General features: G+C 41.9%; 1 protein-coding gene across 9 annotated transcripts in view; it reads left to right on the top strand.

Moving 5' to 3' along the window:
* Nucleotides 1–26,803, top strand: part of CTNND2 (catenin delta 2) — a 918,973-nt gene that overhangs the window by 848,751 nt on the left and 43,419 nt on the right. For 6 of the 9 annotated variants that reach the window (XM_077491861.1, XM_077491860.1, XM_077491862.1 and 3 more), the window contains exon 20: nt 5,265–5,387. The exons of the other annotated variants lie outside the window; for them this stretch is intronic. In XM_077491861.1, the coding sequence (XP_077347987.1) occupies nt 5,265–5,387 (123 nt within the window). The remainder of the gene's footprint in view (nt 1–5,264; nt 5,388–26,803) is intronic. 9 annotated transcript variants of the gene reach the window in all.

Here is a 26,803-nt window from a genome sequence, read left to right as displayed (position 1 = left end):
TCAGTGCTTGAAAGAGAAAGGTCACTTTCAAGCACTGATCACTTTAAAGGTTCTTTATTATGTGAATGTATATGTATGAAATATCTAATTTTAATATTTATTTGTGCATTTGCACAGGTTTTTGTTTACACAATTTTCTGGTTTGACACCAGGCTGGAATTTTGTATGTTTACTGGATGACACATGAGTTATTGTATTCCGTTTGTCTTCAATCCTTTTCTATTGTTCTTTATTGATTTATATACTATCCCATCACATGGTTTCTAACAGTGCAAGACCTATACCACATTCAATATAATATCCTTTAGCCACGGTTTATCGTATCAGTGTCTGCGGTAGTTAACTATCCCACACACGTAAGGTGATAGCGCGGGAGCACTCATTTACCATGCAACACTGTACCCATATGAACTTTTTATAATTTTTTGGAGACAGATAAAGATTTATTTTGGTGGTATTTAGTCACCCTGTGTTTTTTTATTTTTTTGCTAAACAAATGAAAAAGACCAACATTTTTGAAAATGTTTTCCTTAGTTTCTGTTATAAAATTTTGCAAAGTAATTTTTCTTCTTCACTGATATGTGTTGATAAGGCTGCACTGATATGCATTGATAGGCTGCACTGATGTGCACTGATGAGGCTGCACTGATGGGCACTAATGAGGCTACATTAATTAGGCTGCACGGATTTGCACTGATGAGCCCTGACATGGAGCCAGTTATGAGGCTGCACTGATAGGCACTGACTTGCACTGATGAGCACTGATAGGGCTGCCCTGATAAACAGGCCACTGATGATCAGTGCCCTGATTATCAGTGTAAACAATGTACTGACAGCTTTGCCTGTTATTGGCAATCCTTTCTTCACATAGACACTGCGTGTGGGAAAAGGACTGCCAATAACCTTCAAGTCTGTTTATATGTGATCAGCTGTGATTGGACACAGCTGATCACATAATAAAGGCCCACTTTGATTGGCCTTTTACCATGATCTGTGATCAGCTGTATCCAAGAACACAGTTTTCACAGAGTGCACCCGATGCGTGCCCCAGGGGCATATGGGAGGCAGGGTACTGGGGGGACATCCATGCATGCCCTACCAGAACTGGAGGACCCTGCTGTAACCATCTTTCAGCTACAGCGCAGTAATTTATTTTTTGCAGGCCTTTTTTTTCATGGTAATTCTGTAAATAACACTTCCTGTGCCTTTTTAGGTACACTATACTGTATCTATGATGCTAGATATGGTTGTCACACAGGCTAGGTTTCAAATGTACAAAAAAAAAATGTGCTGGTGTAACTAGTGGTGTAATAAACACAGCTGCTGCCAACCAATAGTAAGACAAACTATCATATATGTTGCCATGCTAACATAGTGGAAATAAAGTGCTAAAAACAAAAGTTCATATCAAAATCTGACAAAGGTAAAGAGAGTATATGAAATCGTCTAAATCTAATATGTGTTTTGAGAAAAACACCACTGATATTATGTGGTGGTTGTGCTACTCCATAAATTTAGTCACCATGTGAACCATCACCATTGTAAGAAATGCACTCTTACCAGACTGAAATGACCCCCCTACAGAGTCTGATTCGCCTGTTATAAACACTTCCACGTTAACATTTAGTTCACACCCATTGGTTCCAATATTTTAGGCTGGCTTTCTCTCCAAGATTAGTAGAGACAATGGTGACCATATACATAATTAAATATCCAAATGTAATCAAAGCAAGAAAAGCCACATAGTGTGAATCAGTTAAAAACTTTATGTAAACACATGATGCACATCCTACTCACATGATTAAAAGCGGGTAAGCACATAAAAAGTCACAATTTCAAGCTGTACAGCAAAGGTTCCAACTCCAAAGAAGCATGACAGTGTCACGTACATAGGCTTGGTCCAATGCGTTTCATCCCATAGATGCCCCAGATGATGTCCTATAGGATGAAATGAGTTGGTCCAAGTAGAGTGTGTATCATGTGTTTGCATTAAAGTTTTTAGCCAGTTCACACCATGTGGCTTTGCTTGCTTTGATTACATGTGGCTATTCAATTACCGTATTTGCCGGTGTATAAGGCGACCCAGCATATAAGACGACCCCCTAATCTTACAGGACAAAAACGCTTTTAAAACTGTATTTACCGTATAAGACGACCCGGCTTTCGAGGCTTCCGAGGCTTCATATTTCTTCCTTCTTCCTGCATTTTCTGGAGCCAATCACGGCGAGCGATGTATTCTATTAATGAATACAAAGCCTGCTTGGATTGGCAGAGGCTGTAACATCATCAGCCCGCGCCGCTCTGACTCTCCAAGCCAATCAGAGCAGGCTACAGAGATCATTACTCCAATCCGAGCAGGCTTTGTATTCATTTGAATACATCGCTCACCAGGATTGGCTCAGCAGTATATACTGTATGTAGCCGAAGCTACATACAGTATTACCGAACACCCAGCCGGCATCCGAGGGGCTGACCCGGCGTATAAGACGACCCCTGCTTTTTGGCCATTTTTTTTACATGTAAAAGGTCGTCTTATACGCCGGAAAATACGGTATATATATCGTCACCATTTTTTAATTAATCTTAGCCCTTGTACACAGAGTCGGACATTGCGACGGAAAATGTCCGATCTGGTTGTGTTGTCGGATAATCCGACCGTGTGTGGGCTCCATCAGGCTGTTTCTGTCGGAATATCCGACCAACAAAATTTTAGAGCTGGGCTATAACATTTTCCGACAACATGAGAAGTAGAGAATTCCGATTGGACAAAGTGCCACGCATGCTCAGATCAAATTCCTAGAGCAAAGCTCTTGGATACTAGCCTGAACGTAGTCCTGTCGTAACGAAATAACATCATCACGTTCTGAACGATCGGATTTTCCGACAACTTTGTCCGACCGTGTGTATGCAACACCAGTTTCGGACAAAATCTGTTGGACAAAATCCGACGGATTTGGTTGTCGGAATGTCCGACCGTGTGTACAAGGGCTTAGAGAGAAAGCCAGCTGCACATATTGTAACCAATAGGTATGAGCTAAATGTTCCCGATAAACGTGTTCATGACAGGCAAGTCAGACTCTCTAGTGCGGTCATTGCAGTCTGGTAAATGTGCCTTTCTTACAGTGGCGATGGCTCACGTGGTAACTTCATTTATGGAGTAGCACGTCCTCCGTACAATATCAGTGGTGTTTTCTCAAGACACATATTGGATTTGGACTATTTCATATACTCTATTTACCTTTGCCAGATTTCATTTTGATATGGACTTTTGTTTTTAACAATTGATTTTCACGACGTTAGCACGGCAACACATATGATATAAATGGACTTCAAAGACATCTGTCTTTATTCATTTCTGTTACATGGCAGACAATGAGACTGTTTTTGCTGTCTGTTCAGCTCAGATGAAATGACAAGGACACCACATTTTTGGCAAGAAGGGATTTTTTTGTACTTGCTGAAAATAATAATAATTCCTAGATGTTATTCATAATTTATTACAATTGTTTGAACCAGTGGTGACTGGTGCTCAAATTTTTTTTGGTGGGGGGGTGCAAACTAACTGAAAATTTCTGAAAAATACTGAACCAAAACATCAATTGCAGCCATTGTGCCATCATATTCTGCCACTGTGCCCATCATATGCAGCCACTGTGCCCATTATATGCAGCCACTGTGCCCATCATTTGCAGCCAACTGTGCCCATCATATGCAGACTCTGCACCCAGAAAAATAAGCCAACTCTGCCCATCATTTGTAGCCAACTGTGCCCATAATATGCAGCCAACTGTGCCCATAATATGCAGACACTGTGCCCAGGAAATGCAGCATCTGTGCTTATCAAATGCAGCCAACTCTGCCCCATTAATTCCAGCCTCTGTGCCCAAAATATATAGCCACTGTGCCCCACAAATGCAGCCAACTGTGCCCATCATATGCAGCCACTGTGCGCAGCAAATACAGCCAACTGTGCCCATCATATGCATCCACTGTGACCATCATATGCAGCCTCTGTGCTCATCAAATGCAGCCAACTTTGCTTCATCAATTGCAGCCTTTGTGCCCATAATATGTAGCCACTGTGCCCCCCTGCCCACCCGCTGTCTGCCCGGCATTTACCCCATTGTGGTGGTGGGACAGGCGGGTAGCTATGGGACCGGTAGCGTGCCGATGGATTCAGAACTCCTCCATGAGTGTCTTTCTGTTCTGCATGGTGGCTAATGGGATCGGCTATACCTTCAGCCAATCAGGTGCCCAGTAGTACATCCGTGCCTCCTGATTGGCTGAGAGGTGGTTCTGTGTTAGCAAGCAAATATTAATTTGCTTTGCTAACACACATGGGTGTACTGTGAGCACAATGGTTTGCAGTGCATCTTTTTTTAAGCCTATTAGAGCCTATAGCTCTAATCAGGTGCTTCAAAATTGCCCCCCCCCCCCGCCACTGTAATTCAGACGCCTGGTGCCCGGAAAGGGGCTGGATGCCTGAATGGGGGTTGGCTACAGCGGCCCTGGATTCATGCAATGCATAGTACACAGAGTGGGTGGCTGGAGAGAGGGGGCGGTGCCCGAGCGCCACTAATGGATGAACTGCCACTGGTTTGAACAATATGTGGATATCAGTCTGAAGCGTTTTGGAAAAGACCTTTAGTCTTAGCATCTTTCAAATTTACAGATCTTAATTGGATGTGATCTTTAGAGGAATTTATAAATTGAGCAAACAGATACGTAGTGAGAAAGGGGTTATAATATAATGAATGTTTAACCCACCCCTTGAACTCTGTTTTGTGTAGCTTCTTATTCTCTGTACTTATTTGCTACATGTCAACAAAGCTATTTTTCTTCAATGTGAATCAGTACCAGATTTAGAAAAATTAGTATGTAACATTTTATTTGTTTTACTGCTGGTTATATTGTCCCTTACAGAAAACTCAAAATTTTATTGTCAGAAAATGTTTTGAAATGTTAGTCTGTTTTATTTGTTCATGTACTTGCCCTTTGCATACAATATAGAATATTTATGTCCAGTAATATGTAGTAATGAGGTTAAAACTCCACCCTTTAGTCATTTAAAAAGGTCACTTTAACGCCCTTATTTGTATGAAAGACATCAGTGCAATTTTTGAATGAAAAAAGGTCTAATATGAGGCTTTACAATATTCCTAATAAAGCCCTGCTTCAGTTGGAAAAATATAACCCTCATACATAAAAAATATGTAGTGTTTACCTAATGACTGATTCAATGACTCATTGATTTGTGGCAACAGGATGCCCCAGGCTTGAAAGTGAATGAGGAAAGCGGATATTCACCTACCCTGCAGTCTGAGCCAGACAACGCTCTGTATACTCTCTCCCAGAACCAAGCGACCAGAGTCAGTTCCCAAATCCAGGTATTCTGGCTGTTAGTTAACAACTCTTCACTGTTTTAGTATGTTTAATACATAAGCAAATTATTGAATTAAAGTCATATTCTGTACAGTCATTTTAAAATATTTTCCTCCAAACCAGTTCTCATTATCACACTGTACATTTCCTTATAAATTATATAAAATGTTCTAAAACAGTACAGATAAAGAACATTTTATAACAAAGAAATGGAAACATTTTATTCAAAAGTAATTATTTTAATTATTATGTTGTATTATAATATGGAATTCAAGAATGGATTCTTTCCAAATGGAAAAAGAGAACACATTTATGGCCTAGGTTGATGAGCTTTTAATTATTTTGAGTGGGTTTTGCATTGCCTTTCAAAAATTCAAGACTCACATAAAGAAGGCCAAATGCAGGTTATAAGGAAGTAGGCTATGGGTTAAATGCACCTGTCACAAATCCCTATTGATTTCTAAGGCATCTCAAATTGAAGCCCTCAACACCAGCCCAAAGCCCATCGACATAGGCTCCTAGTTGTAAATCACCTTAAAGAGAATTACAGTGGCTGGTATAACCTATACTTTCATATGTAACTTTTATTATATGCTGTTTTTATTTAAAAAATATGAACTGTAATCACCGACCTTGCAGATCTTTTCACATTTTCCTGAAAGCTTTGTGATATTAATAAGCGATATAACCTTCTTGTGTTTCTGAAATTGGACATTGCATGACTGGCACTTCAGGCACTAATATTCTATAAACCCCTTTGCTTAATAGAAGGCATTCATTTTCTCACCATGAACAAGCTTTAGAATGACTAAAGAGTGAACAAAAGATATCAAAGGTTTTTAAAAGCAAAAAAGTCAAGTACAGTCCTTCTTTGGTTGTAGATTATTAGTTTGAGAATGGTGCCTAGTTATCACTTGCCTGCTCTTTTTGTTAAGATCACTGATGATCATATTGATCATCATCAGGGCCGCTGATAGAAATCATGGGGCCCCGTACAGCCTACCTGACGGGGCCCCCTTCAGCTCCACCCTGTTTTCTCCCCTGGTCCCTCCTCCAGCCCCACCCCTCCCCAGATGGTCAGAGACTGCAGATATAGTACAGGAGATGGTCAGAGACTGCAGACATTCCACAGGAGATGGTCAGAGACTTTAGACATGGTACAGGAGATGATCAGAGACTGCAGACATACTACAGGAGATGATCAGAGACTGCAGACATTCCACAGGAGATGATCAGAGACTGCAGACATACCACAGGAGATGGTCAGAGACTGCAGACATACCACAGGAGATGATCAGAGACTGCAGACATAGTACAGGAGAGGGTCAGAGACTGCAGACATAGTACAGGAGATGGTCAGAGACTGCATACATACTATAGGAGATGATCAGAGACTGTAGACATAGTACAGGAGATGATCGGAGACTGCAGACATAGTACAGGAGATGATCAGAGACTGCAGACATGGTACAGGAGATGATCAGAGACTGCAGACATGGTACAGGAGATGATCAGAGACTGCAGACATGGTACAGGAGATGATCAGAGACTGCAGACATGGTACAGGAGATGATCAGAGACTGCAGACATAGTACAGGAGATGATCAGAGACTGCAGACATAGTACAGGAGAGGGTCAGAGACTGCAGACATAGTACAGGAGATGATCAGAGACTGCAGACATGGTACAGAAGATGATCAGAGACTGCAGACATGGTACAGGAGATGATCAGAGACTGCAGACATGGTACAGGAGATGATCAGAGACTGCAGACATGGTACAGGAGATGATCAGAGACTGCAGACATGGTACAGGAGATGATCAGAGACTGCAGACATAGTACAGGAGATGATCAGAGACTGCAGACATGGTACAGAAGATGATCAGAGACTGCAGACATGGTACAGAAGATGATCAGAGACTGCAGACATGGTACAGGAGATGATCAGAGACTGCAGACATGGTACAGGAGATGATCAGAGACTGCAGACATAGTACAGGAGAGGGTCAGAGACTGCAGACATAGTACAGGAGATGGTCAGAGACTGCATACATACTATAGGAGATGATCAGAGACTGTAGACATAGTACAGGAGATGATCGGAGACTGCAGACATAGTACAGGAGATGATCAGAGACTGCAGACATGGTACAGGAGATGATCAGAGACTGCAGACATGGTACAGGAGATGATCAGAGACTGCAGACATGGTACAGGAGATGATCAGAGACTGCAGACATGGTACAGGAGATGATCAGAGACTGCAGAGATAGTACAGGAGAGGGTCAGAGACTGCAGACATAGTACAGGAGATGATCAGAGACTGCAGACATGGTACAGAAGATGATCAGAGACTGCAGACATGGTACAGAAGATGATCAGAGACTGCAGACATGGTACAGGAGATGATCAGAGACTGCAGACATGGTACAGGAGATGATCAGAGACTGCAGACATGGTACAGGAGATGATCAGAGACTGCAGACATGGTACAGGAGATGATCAGAGACTGCAGACATAGTACAGGAGATGATCAGAGACTGCAGACATAGTACAGGAGATGATCAGAGACTGCAGACATAGTACAGGAGACAGTTAGGGATTGCAGACATAGTACAGGAGATGATCAGAGACTGCATACATAATACAGGAGATGATCAGAGACTGCAGACATGGTACAGGAGATGATCAGAGACTGCAGACATGGTACAGGAGATGATCAGAGACTGCAGACATGGTACAGGAGATGATCAGAGACTGCAGACATGGTACAGGAGATGATCAGAGACTGCAGACATAGTACAGGAGATGGTTAGGGATCGCAGACATGATTGATTCAGGAGATGGTCAGAGACTCCGTTTATGGCTGAACCCAGTGTACAAGTATATAGTATCACAGGGCTGATCCACTCTATTTAAATCACCTCTGCAAGATCAAGTCAGTGATTTTCCTTTGAAAGTACAACCAAGTGACAGAAGACAGCTTCACATACAATTTCCAAAATACTCATTTTCTTACAAACAGTGAACTGGTCAGGATTACTGAGGACAGTAACCAGTTAATGGGTCTGTGAAGCTTCTAGCCTGATTTAGAAGTAAATCCTTCTCCAAAAAAGAATTAAAATATCAAACAATCTGTGCAGCACACAGAGCTCTGGCTAAATAGTTGATTATAAGCTGAAATGGTTAAAAGCTGCTACAGAGTCTTCCAGGAATGTTATCAGTGTGATCAGACAATGTGCAGGTCAGGTTAGGCAGATAAAAAAAAAAAGTAACCAGCAAGGCAAGAGGGAGGGGAGGCTGAACGATAACCTGTACACTGGCTAATCCCACGGAAGACACTGCAGCCAGCCAGTTATGTGTAACTGTGCTCCAGACGATCCTGTTTCCTGCAGAACTTGTATTGCTGTAGTCATACCTCCTTGTGTCTCCCTCCTGGCTCTCCCCCATTCAGCCCCACTCCAGCATTGTTTACAGTTAAAGGTGAGCGGGCTGAAGAAGGGGAGGGCTACACTTTTTTTTTTTAAAATTAGTTACTATGCATTCTTTCATCCCTGTTTATATTGCCTGGGCCCCCCCCTGGTGGCCAGGCCCGGTACAACAGGGCCAGTCTTACTGGCTTATCAGCGGCCCTGATCATCATACTAGGACACTCTAGATATAAACTTGGCTTCTAATATCTGTAACCCAGTGAGTGTAGGTAGACACTTACAGTATAATGATGACTATAAACATACCTAAAAAGTAACAATTTAGGGAACTTATCACAATCATTGACGTGCTATGGTCATGTGTGTACCCAAACTAAATTTGTTCAAATTCCATAAGTTCCAACATTTGTTAGGTCAATTCTGAAACAGTCAGGGGTCAGGTGCCTTCGTCCTAACTGTAGGTAGACTGATCTTTTATTAACAAAATGTTGAGAGATTGCTATAGCTTAGCTTAGAAATGCAGAACCACTGGTTCACTGTAACGTTTTTGCTTCACATCTTATTCTTAACCAATGCACTGCCTAAAATGGTTAAGTAATGTTCAAATACTGAGTCATGCACAGACAGCTCAAACTCTTTATTACATAGGGGATAAAAGAAAATTTGTATGGTGACCATGTTGTACAGTGACATAAATGTGATCTCTCAAGAGTGTAACAACTTACCAGATGTTTTGACATGGGAGTATTTGCATCTTATCAGAAATGTATTAAAAGGTTAATGTTAATCTGTCCCATAATTGATCAATTTATAGGTTCCCTTAGGACCTGAACCAGCAGGTTTCACTAGAGAAATGCAGCATGACATCATGCTTATGAGATCATTCATAATTCTTTGAAGGAGAAGCTGACCTGCATTTAACCTGTTTCAGTTGCTTTTGCATTCCCACTGACTTATATGGGCAGAAACTGTTCCTTAACCACTTCAGCCCCACAAAGATTTACCCACTTACTGACCAGACCATTTTTTGCGATACGGCACTGAGTTACTTTAACCACTTCAGCCCCGGAAGAATTTACCCCCTTCCTGACCAAAGCACTTTTTGCGATTCGGCACTGCGTCGCTTTAACTGACAATTGCAGGGTCGTGCTACATGGCTCACAAACAAAATTGAATTTCTTTTTTTCCCACAAGTAGAGCTTTCTTTTGGTGGTATTTGATCACTCCTGCGGTTTTTATTATTTGCGCTATAAACAAAAAAAGAGCATCAATTTTGAAAAAAAAACGCATTATTTTTTACATTTTGCTATAATAAATATCCCCAAATATATATAAAAAAACATTTTTTTTCTCCTTAGTTTAGGCCAATACGTATTCTTCTACATATTTTTGGTAAAAAATCGCAATAAGTGATTATTGATTGGTTTGCGCAAAGGTTATAGCATTTACAAAATAAGGGATAGTTTTATGGAATTTTTAATATATATTTTTTTATATTCATTTATACAGTAATCAGTGCTATACAAATGCACTGATTCCTGTGTAAATGACACGGGCAGCGAAAGGGTTAACCACTAGGTGGCAGTGTGGGGGTTAAGTGTAACCTTGGGCGTGTTTCTAATTGTGGGGGGGGGGGGCGTAGCTGTGTGTGACACGTCACTGATCTCTCCTCCGATCACAGGGAGCAGAGATCAGTGACACTGTCACTAGGCAGAACAGGGAGATTCTTGTTTACATTAGCATCTCCCCGCATGGGACCCACGACTTGACTCATGGAGCTTGCCGTGGACGCGCCTCTTAAAGAGCAACGTACAGGTACGTGATTCTGCCTGTACGTGCCCTTCTGCAGACGTATATCGTCGTGAGGCAGTAGGCAAGCGGTTAACTGACAATTGCACAGCTGTGCAGCACTGTACCAAAACAAAATTGATGTCCTTTTTTTCCCCACAAATAGTTTTCTTTTGGTGGTATTTAATCACCTCTGCGATTTTTTTATTTTTTTTGCGCGAAAAACAACCGACAATTAAAAAAAGTATGTATATATATTTTTTACTTTCTGCTATAATACATATCCTAAAATATATATATAAAAAAAACTAATGTGTTCATCCGTTTAGGCCAATATGTATTCTGCTACATATTTTTGGTAAAAAAAAAATCACAATAAGTGTATATTGATTGGTTTGCGCAGAAGTTATAGCGTCTACAAAATAGAGGAGAGATTTAGGGACTTTTTATTTTTTTAATAATTTTTACTAGTAATGGCAGCAATCTGCGATTTTTAGTGGGACTGCGACATTGCGGCTGATAAATCTGACCCTAAGCGACCCTTTTGGATGGCCAGTAACACCAATCAGTGATCAGTGCTATGAAAATGCACTGATCGCTGTATAAATGGCAATGGCAGGGAAGAGGTTAACACTAGTGGTGATCAAAGGATTAAGTGTTTCCTAGTGAGGTGCTTTATAACTGTCAGGGGGGATGGGCTCACTGGAAGTAGAGAGAGATTGCCGTTCCTAATCACTAGCAATATCTGATCTCTTTCTCCTCCCCTGTCAGAATGGGGATCCCCCAAAGGCAGATCCTCTCTTTCCCACGATTGTGGGTGGCCGGTGGACATCAAGTCCGCCAGATCCACTGGCGAGCTCCCACGATGTGCAGCAGTCGCGTGCCTGCAATAGCCAGTGCACAAACCGACGTACCAGTACGTCGATTCACACAGCCGAGCAACGTTGCTGCGGCGGCTGGTCAGCAACTGGTTAAAGTCATTCATTTAAAACTAATAATTAGGATTTAGGCAGTAGGTGACACATTTTTTAGAATGAACACCTACCAATTCATTTTGTCAGATAAATAAAAAATATAGGAAAAGATTTTTCTCTGAAAAGTAAATTCTTGTGTGAATACATGTTGAAAGCTACCTTTTTCCTAACCCATGCTATTTCCCTAACAGTGGAGAACCTAGCTTTAGTATCCTCCTTTATTAAAATACATGTAGTTCTTTTTCTGTACTGTTTTGTGTTCAGCATTACTGGGTACCTTTTTCAAAGTAGAACTATGGGCAAAATGTTATTTTTTTTTCATTTTGGATAGGCCAAGGAAGTGTTATAACTCCTGTCTGATTTTTTATACTTTTTTGCCATCTTTGTCCCATTGTGGAGATTTCCAATGTTTTTTCAATGGGACAGGAAGTGAGAGGAAATCTCTGCAAAATGAGGGAATTCCTTTGGGCACCCAGGTCACCAGAACTAATGTTCCCAATGTAAAATTTCCATTCTATTACTTTTCTGGGGACAACACAAAAATTTTGGATTTTCTTTTACTTTCACTTTCAATGATAATGCTAAACAGGACAAATAGAGATGGTAAATCTCTTTAACAGGGGCACAGGCATCAAATACCCTCCATTCTGAAAAAAAGTTTTGCCTTTAGTTATACTTTACGAAAATAAAAAGCCTTTAAACATACATCATGAAGCTTTTTTATGATCTATTCTGAGCTAAACCATGCATTGAAATGGTTGACTAGTAACTATAACAACATGAAATAAAATGAAATGTAAAATGTCAGTTGTTATATAATTTTGTAATTGATAGTGTATCTGTGCCCTGTTTATTACTTTTAATCTTCCCACATTCTTGTGCTTGCCATGACAAATCAAAAGCAGTCTGGCATGGCAAACTATATATTATTCAGTATTGCATTTACAGCATATTTTTTTCTGTTTTTTTAATGATGATGAATTGTTCTATTTTACACAAAGAAAGCAAAGGGCAAATTTACTGCATGACTTTTTTCTAAAGTGACTAATGGCATTATATGCTATTTTGTGAAATAACATAAAGGGGTTAATTTACTAAGAAAGCCGGGAAGTAATAGTCGCTCTACATTTAGTTACTCCCATTTCAGCCAATTAAGACATTAACTGGGCGAATATGCAAATGGAAACGCACGCAATTGCCGGTGAACATGCCTTTGTAAATGTCAAATCGGCTTTTGAGCATATTTTTAAAGTCAATGGGACTCGGACATGCAAAATCAGAAGTCCTGATTTTGAAGGTTTATATGCAAGTTATTGGCATAAAAAAGTATATGGAGACCTTGGTACTGCCCTGGGGGACATGTATCAGTAAAAAAAAAGTTTGTAAAACAATCATTTTTAAAGGAGTAGTGATTTTAATGATGCTTAATGTGAAACAATAAAAATAAATATTAATTTAAATCTCGTACATGGGGTCCCCCTAGTCTGCCTGTTAAGTGGCACATCTGTGTGATATATAGAACATGCCGCAGCAATAATGACATTTCTAAAGGAAAAAATCGGATTTAAACTTGCTTGTGGCTGTAATGTATTACCGACTCCCGGCAATACAGATTATAACTTTTTTTTAAATGGCGTGGGGTCCCCCCCCAGACTTTACCAGGCCCTTCGGTCTGTTATGGATTTTAAGGGGAACCCCCCACCACAATCTGAAAAAAATCAGCGTGGGGTCCCCCCAAAAATCCATACCAGACCCTTATCCGAGCATGCAGCCTGACTGGCCAGGAAAAGGGGACCCCTCTCCCCTGAACCATACCAGGCCACATGCCCTCAACATGGGGAGTGGGTGCTTTGGGGCAGGGGGAGCTCTGCGCCCCACCCCAAAGCACCTTGTCGCCATGTTGATGGGGACAAGGGCCTCTTTCCGACAACCCTGGCCAGTGGTTGTCAGGTCTGTGGGTGGGCGGCTTATCAGGATCTGGAAGCCCCCTTTAACAAGGGGGCCCCAGATCCTGCCCCCCTATGTGAATGGGTAGGGGTACATTGTACCCCTACCCATTCACCAAAAATGTGTCAAAATGTTAAAACAACAAGAGACAGGTTTTGACAATTCTTTTATTAAAAAAGGAAAAAAAGTGTCCTGTGATGTACAACCATCGTCAATCACGCTGCCTGACGGACCCAAAAAAATAGAAAAAAACTAAAAATGCACCGCCTTCAGGGGAGGACTTCCACCGACTGCTGTCTGTTTGATTTGACAACTGTTATATAGACAAGGGTGGGGGCCACCCAGTGACGTAACCAGATGACCCGCCCCCTGACAGTACATGAGGGCCTTAATGCAAAACTATACCAGCAAACACATAAAGCAATCATCAAACCACAGCTTTAGTAGGGTGTGGGTCGGGCATTATGCACACACCCCCCCCCCCCCCCAAAAAATATATATTTGTAAACCAATATAAGCACTGCAGACAAAGATTCTGGCCTCTTCTCAGGCCAAACAACCACTACAAATGCAGGCCCTTTTATAACCTAGGTAGGATTGCTAACACACCTAGACCCACCCAGTAAAGAACACACCCACCAGTGTAATTGATTCTGTCTCTTCATATATGCCTCAAGTGCTCACACCTGTTCATCAGGAACACACATATTTACAAATGAACGAATGCATCATCATATATATCTGCAGGGTAAACCTAATACACAGGACCGGACTTTCTGGCAGAAAAGGTCAGACGGTCTTCCCGACAGACTTTCAGCGTAGTTCCAGTGGACTTCCGAACGAAAGTTTTGAACGTGATGACATAAGACGGTACTAAAAAAGGAAGTTCAATAGCCAGTAGCCAATTGCGTTGTATTTGGTCCCTCGGACCAGCAAACAGATGAATGGTTTTCCCGATAGGAATTGAGTCTGTTGGACAGATTTGAAACGTTCTATTTATAGGTCCGTCTGATTTTTTTAATGAAAAACAATTGGATTAGCCCACACATGATCGGAATGTCCAACGGACTGATTCCAGCAGACCTAGTCTGCCTGAAAAGTCCAGTCGTGTGTACGTGGCATAAAAATAACAAATTTCAAAGGCTCTGGCCATGATCAGTGATCCCAAAAATCATCACATTAAACTTGTACGTTGTTGGGCATGTGGAGGATACAAAACAGCAAATGACAACTTTGTGAGGGCTGGCTCACATAAATTGGTGATAAAGCGCATTCATTATTCATCTTCAGCATACAACATTCAAATATATGTGCTGGATCACACCAGACTTATACATCTATATCTGGCCTTTCTTGCTCGATTTATAATGTTATTTCTTGGGTTTCCATTATGTGAAACCCGTCAAAAATGTAATCACTGGTGAAAAAGAAACTTTAACACCACAACAGAGGAAGAACATATAAACCTCTAGTCAGTGGTGTATTTAGGTTTTGTGCTGCCCAGCCCTGACTAAACTTGTGCCCCCCCTAATTTAAATATGACCCACCCCTTCCTGTCAATCCTGTTTAAGACCCTCCCTCTTCCACTCTGTACATTAAAAATGGGTACCAAGTGCAGCCTCATCAGTGCCCATCAAGGCAGCCTCATTAGTACCCATCAAGGCAGCCTCATCAGTACCCATCAAAGCAGCCTCATTAGTGCCCATCAAAGCAGCCTCATCAGTGCCCATCAAGGCAGCCTCATCACTACCCATCAAGGCAGCCTCATTCATCAGTACCCATCAAGGCATCCTCATCGGTGCCCATCAAGGCATCCTCATCGGTGCCCATCAAAGCAGCCTCATTCGTGCCCATCAAAGCAGCCTCATCAGTGCCCATCAATGCAGTATCACCATTGCCCATCAGCACAGCCTCACCAGTGCCCACCAGCGAAGCCTCATCAGTACCAAATAAGGGTCTCCAATTGCATTCTAATCATGCCAAATTATGTGAGCAAACTGCAGTTCCCCTTTAAGCACCTGTTCGCTTCGGGTTGACTTGGCAGCAATGGCATTGTCCGAATTGGTGCGATGCCGACTTTGCGGTACTGCAATGATCCCCAAAAGTACTTACTGTACTACTTTTGGTGACTTTGGGTGCGATTTGTATAGACATCTGTGCATGAACCCGCACAGATATCTGTCAAATCGACCACCACGAACTCGGACTGCATTGCCAGTTTGAAATCGTGTGAGTTCAGCTGAACCCACGTGATTTCTAACCCACATCAGTGTGAACCTGGGCTTAATGCAGTCAGCAGGATGGGTACTAAAATCCAGACTGATCTATGATCAGAAATTACACTATTCTTCATATGTCAGAAGGCAGCATTAGCCATACAGGTAGCTATGACAGGTTACCACATATATACAAGCATACACTAAGGGCACTTTCACACTGGGGGCATTGCTTTACCGTTATTTTTGCTGTGCTTTTTGGGCGCTATCGGGACGCTTTTAACACCCACTAGCATGGGCAATGCTTTGCCAGCCAGGGACGCTTTAAGAGGGGTGTATGAAAGCACTTGGGCTTTCAAGCTGGAGTGACAAGAGAGGCGCTTTATAGGTGCTTTTTTTAGTGCTACAGCGTCTATAAAGTGCCTCAGTGTGGAAGTGCCTAAGGTGTTAAATGCCATTGATTCCAGAAGCACCAGCCTGCAGATATTGAGCTGTAAAGAGTTAACAATATATGTAAACAGCAGAATGGACTCACTCCGGAGGAGGAGGAGGAGGGGGGGCTTTTTTTGTGCGGGGGTTGCCTTATTGGCCTAGGCCAGAATACAGCACTGCCGCTAGTAAGGTATCAGGATTGGGATGCAAACCAACAACCTCAGTGTTGCTAGGCAGAAGTGTAGATCAGCCACTGTGCTGCTACATGGGTGGAGTTATGGCTGATTAATATCAGCATGCTGCTAGAGAAACAGCTTTAATTGTGTTGGTTTTTGCTTGGTAAAAGGCTGCAATTAGTGCTGGAGGGGACATCTGAAGGCTGATTATTGTCCTTGCCATTGGAAAACATATTAAATGATTTGCAATGGTGGTGGAACTCTCCTACACATACATACTACATTTATGCATAATTTGTGTTAATTATGCATAATTTAATTTAATTATGCATAATTTTCAGTAGGGAGAATGGAAACCTTCTCTACATGAAGTGGCATGTGAACCATTGACCCCAGCGCTGCTAGGCAGAAGTGCTAACCCATTAGCCACTGTCCTGTCTCATGGATGTAAGCTGCATCTCCATTGTGTGAAACAGTCCTAAGTCCCAGGGGTGCAATAAGTTAATCAATGCAGATGTATTGTGGAAGGCTAGAGAGCCATTGAACAACCTGTTTCTGGCATATGCCATCTGTTTTGAAGGTTGGTTATGGCTGATTACTGTCAGCATGCTGCTAGAGAAACAGCTGTAATTTTGTTGGTTTTTGCTTGGTAAGAGGCTGCAATTAGTGCTGGTGGGGAAATATTAAGGCTGATTATTGTCCTTGCCCATGGTAAACATATGGCATGATTTGCAATGGTGGTGGAAACCTCCTACATAAAATACACATAAATACTGCATTTCTTTGGACATATACCTATAGGTGGTTGAATGACATCAGTCAGGAGTTATGCTTCTTGATTTATTCTGTAATATTTGGTGGTTCTTGGTGTGTGATTGTAGAATAGTGATGTTACCCTCTAAATTTTGTGAATGACATTTTGATTTCTGATATTGGTACATATATCCATTTTTTGGGGGGAAAATTATGATCATTTGAAAATACTAACAACACACAAAATTGTGACTCGTTTAAAATTTGCATCAGCAATGGTATTGTTTGTGGTTTGTGTAGTTTTGGTAAAGATTTTTGTGAGATAGACAGCAACAAGTTAAGCCCCATACACACATCAGTTTTTCTGCTGAGTTTTTCCTTCAGATTTACCAAAACCATGTAGTGCAAGGGTCTGCCTGATTGCATACACATTGAAACTCCTAAGGTTTGACCTTATATTATATGGTTTTGGTAAATCTGAAGGAAAAACGCAGCAGAAAAACTGATAGTGTGTATGGGGCTTAAGAGTGACAGAGAAAAATATATTTTACCAAAACATGAAAACATTACACATTACTAGCATTCTTAAAACCAAAAAAATTAAGAAGAAGCAACATTGTTGCAAGGACAATTTATTTTAGAGAAATAAACAGTTCATCTCAAAATTAAAATGTATTTTTTTGGGGAAGTAACAATTGTACCATTATATACAATGGTTGAAACATGCATGTGGCTATATAACTCTAATTTTCACGTTCCCAAATGCTTTTTAGCCAAGCGCTAATTTGGGAATTTACTATAGCTCTTGTTAAACATTTAATGGGAGTTAAACCAAGAGTAGTTTGCATGTCTGATCATGATCAGTTGTGCTGGCCCATAGTTGTACAGAGACGGGGAATGTATCTCTTCTCAGACTTTCAATGATATTTCAGTTTATATATCACTTTTTAAGCAGATTAAAAGCAAATTAACTTTAAACAATATACTAAGTACCATTTAGGCATCAAATCATGCACGAAACATTATTTCCATGTGCTATTCTCATGTTTCTAGCACGACTAATAATTAGAAGGTTTCTATTGTCTGGGAGCTATAGTGAATTTGATTTTGGCAGTATTTTTTCATAGTGAATTAATTTTAGGGCTAATTAACCCGGTTTTGGCTATTTTGAGAATATTTATACTCCTATTCTCATATTAGCGCTATAGTAAATAAACCCCAAAGTGTTGAGCTTTATATTTTTAGTTGGCTTTAGAAGAACTAGCATTTAACCTGGATGGGAAAGCAACTCTATTAATCACTTGCCTTCCCGGGCACTTCCTGCCCAAGCCATTTTTTTAGCTTTCAGCGCTGTCGCACTTTGAATGACAATTGTGCGGTCGTGCTACACTGTACCCAAATCTTTTATCATTTTCTTCACACAAATAGAGCTTTCTTTTGGTGGTATTTAATCACTGCTGCTTTTTTTTATTTTTTATCAAAAAAAAATACCAAAAATTTGGAAAAAATATTTTTTTTTACTTTTTTCTGTCAGTAAATTTTGTAACTAAGTAATTTTTCGCCTTCACTGATGTGCACTGATGAGGCGGCACTGATAGGCTGAACTGGTGGGCATTGATGAGGTAGCACTTATGGGCACTGATGAGGTGGCACTGATGAGGAGGCACTAATATGCCGCACTTATGGGCACTGATAGGTGGCACTGATATGTGGCACCGATGAGTGCACTGATAGGCAGCACTGATTGGCACTGTTAATTGGCACTGATGGGTACTAATAGGCAGCACTGGTGGGCACTGATAGGCGGCACAGATAGGCGGTACTGGTGGGCATTGATGGGTGGCACTGATGGGCGACACTGATGTGCATTACTGATGGGCATTGATTGACAGCAGTGATGGGCATTGATGGGCAGCACTGACTGGCATCGCTAATGGGCACTGATTGGTGGCACTTGTGGGCAGGGGTGGGCACTGATTTCTGGCAATGGTGGGCACTGATTTGTGACACTATTTTGCAATATTGTAATCATGGCACTGATGATCAGTGCCCTGATTACATTTCTAGATGTCCCCCTGTGTAGAGATGCCGCTGATCGTCTCTCCTCGCCACACAATCTGTCAGTGTGAGGCGAGGAGCGACGATTACCGGCACTTCTTTGTTTACATGGGATTGGCTGTGATTGGACACAGCCGATCACATGGTTAACCTCTTCAGCCCCGGAAGATTTTACCCCCTTCCTGATGTGCACTTTGTGCAATTCGGCACCGTGTCACTTTAACTGACAATTACGCGGTCGTGTGACGTTGCACCCAAATAAAATGTATGTCCTTTTTTTTCCCACAGAGCTTTCTTTTGGTGGTATTTGATCACCTCTGCAGTTTATTTTTTGCGCTATACAAAAAAGGAGCATCAATTTGGAAAAATAATGCAAAATTTTTAACTTTTTGCTATAATAAATATCTCCTAAATATATATATATAAAAAAAAAAAATTCTCAGTTTAGGCCGATATGAATTCTTCTACATGTATTTGGTTAAAAAATCGCAATAAGCATATATTGATTGGTTTGAGCAAAAGTTATAGCATCTACAAAATAGGGGATAGTTTTGTGGCATTTTTATTATTATAATTTTTTTTTACTAGTAATGGCGGCGATCTGCGATTTTTATCAGGACATTTTTATGGCAGACACGTCGGACAATTTTGACACATTTTTGGGACCATTGGCATTAATACAGCGATCAGTGCTATGAAAATGCATTGATTACTGTAAAAATGTCACTGGCAGTTGACACAAGGGGTTAATGTGTTCCTTATTTTGTGTTCTAACTGAAGGGGGGGGGGACTGTACAGGGCATATGACAGATTGCTGTTCATACTCTGTATGAACAGATGATCGGTCTGTTCTCCCCTGAGAGAACCGGAAACTGTGTGTTTACACACACAGATCCTGGTTCTCAGTATACCCCGAGCGATCGCGGGAACCCATCGGTGATCGTGGCCACTGGGCACTCGCTTTGGCTCTGTGGGCGAGCAGGGGGTGTGCACGCTCCCTAGTGGCTGAATATTTAACCGACGTAACAAGACGGCGATTCACGCAGCCGAGCCATGTTGCCGCAGTACATTTGCGGTGGCTGATCAGCAAGCGCTTAAAGAGCCATGGACACGGCTCTTTCCAGAGATTGGGGTCGAGCTGTGTCCTAGCGAGAGCGGCCGTTCTGGGACACCGTCATCTGACGGTGGGCGGGCGGCAAGCAGTTAAAGAGGGGATCCAGTCATATTTGTGAAAGTTAAAAGTTGGCAACTACAAAAACCGTAACTGCTGACTAGCAAACACCCAACTATCCCAGGATCCAGCGCTGTGCTCATCTGAGCCATTTTTCCACCGGTTTTCAGTCCCTGGGTCTGGCATCTTAACTTTGGGCACCATACTGTGACAGCTTGTAGCTTCACAGCCAGCGAGCCGCTCTTTGCAGTTTGAATGGCCCCACAGTTTTCTTGGACCTGTGACGTGTCCCAGAAGACTGTGGGGAGGGGGGGAGGCCCAGGTACCTGCACCCTCCCTCCCAAAAAAATGGGCCAAATGCTAAAAAGAAGTGGGGCCGAACGCTTAGACTGGAACTTCCCCTTTTGGGAGAAATTCCACTTTAATATAGACAGCAGAATATTTTTTTTGTAGATATAGATTTGTATCACTCATATATCAAAGTGAAACTGTTTTTTTATTTGTATTTTTATCTAGTAGTTTCTATAATTTTAGTTTGAACTAAAAGCTTTATGTTGTAGAAATTGTAGTATAAAGGCTGACACCAGTTTGTTTAGTTCATTTGTATTTGCATTTTCCATGCTAAAATTCTATTAATTTTGTTTTTCTGCACTCTATGTTGCATTCTGGGACAATTCATGCCCTGTCCTTCTCCTCCTTGGCTCACAAACATTCACCCCTGCCTTTTAACTTTTCACTCTCTTGCTGTACAGTAGCCACTTTCCTCCAGAAATCGATGATCAGCTCTTTCTTCTTCACAGTCACAATGTGCTACATCGCTCTTCCAGTCTCTTGCTAAAGCTAGTCTCTTGCTACACTAGTAGAATTTTATGTAAAAAAGATTCATTTTAGCAATGTTTGCTCAATTTTCTAATCGTTAGTGGGGTCAAACTGACTTTACTTTTCAGCAGTGGTGTCGAGAAAATTCAAAGGGAGAGGATGCAAACATTCTCTCAAATAAACACATTTCTAACAGTGAATGTGGTTGTCAATCATAAAAGTCCATTCACTCCAAAATTGAATGTTAAAAGCAAACATGTCATCGAATGTACTGATGAGAATTTTTGTACGAATGGTCATTGAAAATCTGGCCAGCTTTACTTGTGTTGTCCAGTTTTCTTATTTGATCACCTCCAGCGCATATACAGTATCTGACAAGAGTGAGGTATACTCCTCACATTTTTGTAAATATTTTATTATATCTCTTTTTGTGACAACACTGAAGAAATTGCACTTTGCTACAATATAAAGTAGTGAGTGTACAGCTTGTATAACAGTGTAAAATTGCTACCCCCTCAAAATAACTCAGCACACAGCCATTAATGTCTAAACTGGCAACAAAAATGAGTACACCCCAAAGTAAAAATGGCTAAATTGTGCCCAAAGTGTCAATATTTTGTGTGGCCACCATTATTTTCCAGCACTGCCTTAATCCTCTTGGGCATGGAGTTCACCAGAGCTTCACAGGTTTCCACTGGAGTCCTTTTCCACTCCTCCATGATGACATCACGAAGCTGGTGGATGTTAGAGACCTTGCACTCCTCCACCTTCCGTTTGGGGATGCCCCACAGATGCTCAATAGGGTTTAGGTCTGGAGACATGCTTGACCAGTCCATCACCTTTACCCTCAGCTTCTTTAGCAAGGCAGTGGTCATCTTGGAGTAGTGTTTGGGGTCGTTATCATGTTGGAATACTGCCCTGTGGCCCAGTCTCCAAGGGGAGGTGATCATGCTCTGATTCAATATGTCACAGTACATGTTGGCATTCATGGTTCCCTCAGTGAACTGTAGCTCCCCAGTGCCGGCAGCACTCATACAGTCCCAGACCATGGCACTCCCACCACCATGGTTGACTGTAGGCAAGACACACTTGTCTTTGTACTCCTCACCTGGTTGTCGCCACACACGCTTGACACCATCTGAATCAAATAAGTTTATCTTGGTCTCATCAGACCACAGTATATGGTTCCAGTAATCCATATTCTTCAATCTAAGCTGCCACTTAAATTGAAATTGAAATATAGCGTATTTTATATGAAAAAATAGTAGCGCTGTGTTCACAAAAATAAAATGACAAAAGAAGCTGACTTCCAATGACATAACGTGATAGTGAAACTGAAAAAATATATACATATATATGTATCTGAAACACTACACATATACGTGTAACCAATATATCTAGCAATTGTTTATACACATTAACAAAAAGGTGAATAAATAAAATAAAATCCAAATAAAGTCCATGCAAAGTGATATATTTTTTCTTAAGTATATTTTAAGTAATTATTTTGGTGAACAATCTTCTTATACAATCATAAACTTCCTTCCACCACACCGTTTCTGACTGTGATCCACTCCCTTTGAAAAGCGCACTCACCAAAAAGATTTGCCTTGCACTCTCATGCTCGGCAAAAATGCTGTTAAAGTCCACCAGGGTTAATCACTCAGTGCTCAACAGAAGAAGTTATTTTCACATGTAAAAATTAAATGAAAAAGTGCCTCCAATAGTATAATACCGTAAAACCATTTATTTTCAAAATAGACACACGAAATCCTCAATCATTACATTCACATCACTTCAATCTTGTAAAAGCAATCAAGGTAAAACTTCTGTAACTGAGCTATACTGTGGTCATGGCGGACCTGGGATGTAGCTTTTATCTCTCACCCTCCACTTGCTCACTCGTCTGTATTCAAACACCGTCACAACCGGAAACAGCAGAACGTCATACGTCACAAATGGCTACCGTACAGCCACGCCCCGACATGTTTAATCATTCCGACTTATCCATGGGATTGACTGTATGGCGCGGCAAACCCCTCTTTATACTCTCCCTACCAACTACTGGCAGAAGCAGACCCAGAGCGCATGCGCACATCCTGTGTCCCCCTGACCGCAATAGCCCAGCTTTTACGCCGCTCATCTTGATCAAATGGGGATAAAATCGTAGAGCAAAGTATATTAGATACTACTTCAAGATGGTTACTGCATATATCCTACCTATTAATTATAACACATTTATACGCAGCCTGATCCTTATATCTCACCCCTCAGGATAACTATGATAAATATAGCATAAAAAATGTACTATTTAAAATTAATAAAACATATGTAGTAAATATACCTGTTGAGTGGTTGGAGCCATAATAATGGAACTTGCAGAATAAATATATTTAAAAAATATAAAAAAAAGTTCTAAAATTATAATACACAAATATTAGTATAAAATCCTATATATTATAACAGAGCTGCCAATCTATATCAAGGTCAGTAAATCAAAAATTATTAATAAAGCAGTTGAGATCTAACTCGATATTTAAACCTCTTGGGTAGAGACTCTTTAAAAGAAAGATCCATCTCGTTTCTCTCTGAGACAAATCCCTAATTTGATGGATCCCCTCCATGATGGGAAAACACAGTAAATTCCACAAAAGGATTCTGATCATGTTTTTCCTTAAAGTGCAGGGAAACGCTGTGAAATTTAAATCCTTTTCTAATATTAGCTAAATGCGCAGCTAACTGAACCTTTAAAAGTGGTTCGGTTCTTCCTACATAATACAGCCCGCATGGGCACCATAGCAGGTACACCACATAGGAGGAGTTGCATGTAATGAATTTATTTATCTCAATTGTTTCATGATCTATATTTGTAACATTAGTCATGCCCCTATTACTTACATTCACAGTCCTACAGCAAATGCATTTTCTGCATGAAAAAAAGCCTTTCAGGTCTATTCTTAAAGCTTGTTTATCAGGTGGATCCAAGATTTTCCTTACCACCCGATCACCAAAATTTGGGGCCCTTCTATAGATAGATAGATGGTTTATTTGGTAAAGTATCACATAATGCCTGTCCCTGTATAGAATATGCCAATATTTACTGTAGATATTTTTGATCTCCCTATATTGGTAATGAAAATTGGAGATAAATCCCCATTGATGTTGGCCATTTAATGGTTTAGCACCCTTCTTCCTCAAACACTGTTCCCTTGGTATTGTAGCATGCATTAAAAAAGGGGATCAACTCCAGAGATAAAACGATAATTCTCCCGCTCTACAAGATTCTGGTCCGGCCGAGCCTAGAGTATGCTGTCCAGTTCTGGGCACCAGTTCTTGGGAAGGATGTACTGGAAATGGCGAGAGTACAAAAAAGGGTAACTAAGCTAATAAAGGGTCTGGAGGATGAAAGGCAAATCCACTTTGCGCTGCAAGTGCAAAGTGCACTTGAAATTGCACTGAAAGTACACTTGGAATTGCAGTCGCTTTAAATCTCAGGGGTAGATCTGAAATGAGGAAGCTCTGCTGATTTTATCATCCAATCATTTGCAAATCATTTTTATTTTCCTTGCATGTCCCCCTCGGATCTACACAGGGCTGGTGCAAGGATAGTTGACACCCTAGGCGAAACCTAATTTTGCCGCCCCCCCCCCCCCCCCGGCTGTGCCCATGACTCCACCTTACCCTGCCCTTGCTACACATGACCTATCTGACCCCTACACCGACCCCCTGACACATACACTAATCCACCTGACTCCTACTTCCTGCACTACTCACATCACACTGACCCCTACACTGACCTACCTGATAATTACACCGACCTACCTGGCACCTACACTAACCATTACACTGACACCTACACTGACACTGACCATCACACTGACACCTACACTGACACATACACTGACCATCACACTGCTGACACCTACACTGACCCCTACACTGACACATCACACTGCTGACACCTACACTGACCCCTACACTGACACTGACACATCACACTGACACATACACTGGCACTGACACATCACACTGACACATCACACTGACACATACACTGGCATGACACATACACATACACTGGCACTGACACATCACACTGACACATACACTGGCACTGACACATCACACATCACACTGACACATACACTGGCACTGACACATACACATACCCTGACACTGACACATACACTGACACATACACTGGCACATCACACATCACACTGGCACTGACACATCACACATCACACTGACACATACACTGGCACTGAAACATACACTGACACTGACGCATACACTGACACATACACTGACACATACACTGGTACATCACACATCACACTGACACATACACTGGCACTGACACATACACATACCCTGACACTGACACATACACTGGCACTGACACATCACACATTACACTGACACATCACACATCACACTGACACATCGCACTGACACATGCACTGACACATACACTGGCACTGACACATACACTGACACACATCACACTGACCTACATGACTCCTACTTCCTGCATTACTCACACACAAACCCCCTACATACAGCTCAATGTAGATCGGGGAGGATCCATCCTCCTCCTTACCTCTGCTCTTGCGGCCTTCAGCGACCATCATCTGGGCCTCTCCGACTCCTCCGCACTGGGTGTGCAGAATAGTTCAGGAGTCCACGCCAGCACCGTCCACCTGCTCCGCCTCCACGATGTCCCCGCCGGGACCAGGCCAGCGCCGCCCACCCGCTCCACGATGTCCCCGCCGGGACCAGGCCAGCGCCGTCCACCCGCTCCACGATGTCCCCGCCGGGACCAGGCCAGTGCCGTCCACCCGCTCCATGATGTCCCCGCCCGGCGGGAGGTCAGCTGACCAACCTCTCAATGCTCCCATCTCCGCCGAGCCCCGCCCCTCCGCTGCACTCACACAGACACACAGCGCCGCTCCAGAGGGACAGGCTGGAGCAAAGGAGTCCTGGAGCGGCGCTGTGAGATGAACCCGTGTGAGCACAGTGGGGCGCTCAGCGGGAAACATGGGTGATTGGTGGCGCCATTGGCACACCGGGGGGGGGGGTGAGAGATCAGGAGAGGAGCTCACACTGGACAGAGGCCGTGGTTGCGCCCTAGGTGGTAGTGCGCCCTAGGCGGCTGCCTACTTCGCCTAGTGGTAGCGCCGGCCCTGGATCTACAGCAACTGTACTTCCACATGCACTTTCAGTGCAATTTCAAGTGCACTTTGCACCTGTAGTTTGCATTTGTAGAGCAAAGTGGATTTGCCTTTTGTAAATGACCCCCTATATGTTTTCAGTCTTCTAGCACCATTCAACCCGGTAGGTTGAGGACTTTTTTTCAATTTTAATCTGCTTCTGGGTGAACACTTTATTAAAGCACTTTACTTTTTCACTTTGCAAAGAAAAATTTCCCTAGCTTATTATCTGAGTTGATACTGTTTTTTATTTTGCAAATGACTGGATATTTTGTTGTTATTGAATTTTCACCACATTTAGTAAACTACAGGAAAACTCCCTTGCAAAATGGAAAATCCATTGTAATGTGAACAGTCTATCTGCCTGTAGCAAATCAACCCTATGGTACCCATGACAATATTTTTGTAATAGTTGAATGGACAGCTGCTGTTAAAATTTTAA

Source organism: Lithobates pipiens, unplaced genomic scaffold, assembly GCF_037356315.1.
Source record: "Lithobates pipiens isolate NorthernLeopardFrog02 unplaced genomic scaffold, aLitPip1_a1.2 Scaffold_19, whole genome shotgun sequence".
Taxonomy (NCBI): domain Eukaryota; kingdom Metazoa; phylum Chordata; class Amphibia; order Anura; family Ranidae; genus Lithobates; species Lithobates pipiens.
This window is presented reverse-complemented; position numbering and strand designations above follow the sequence as displayed.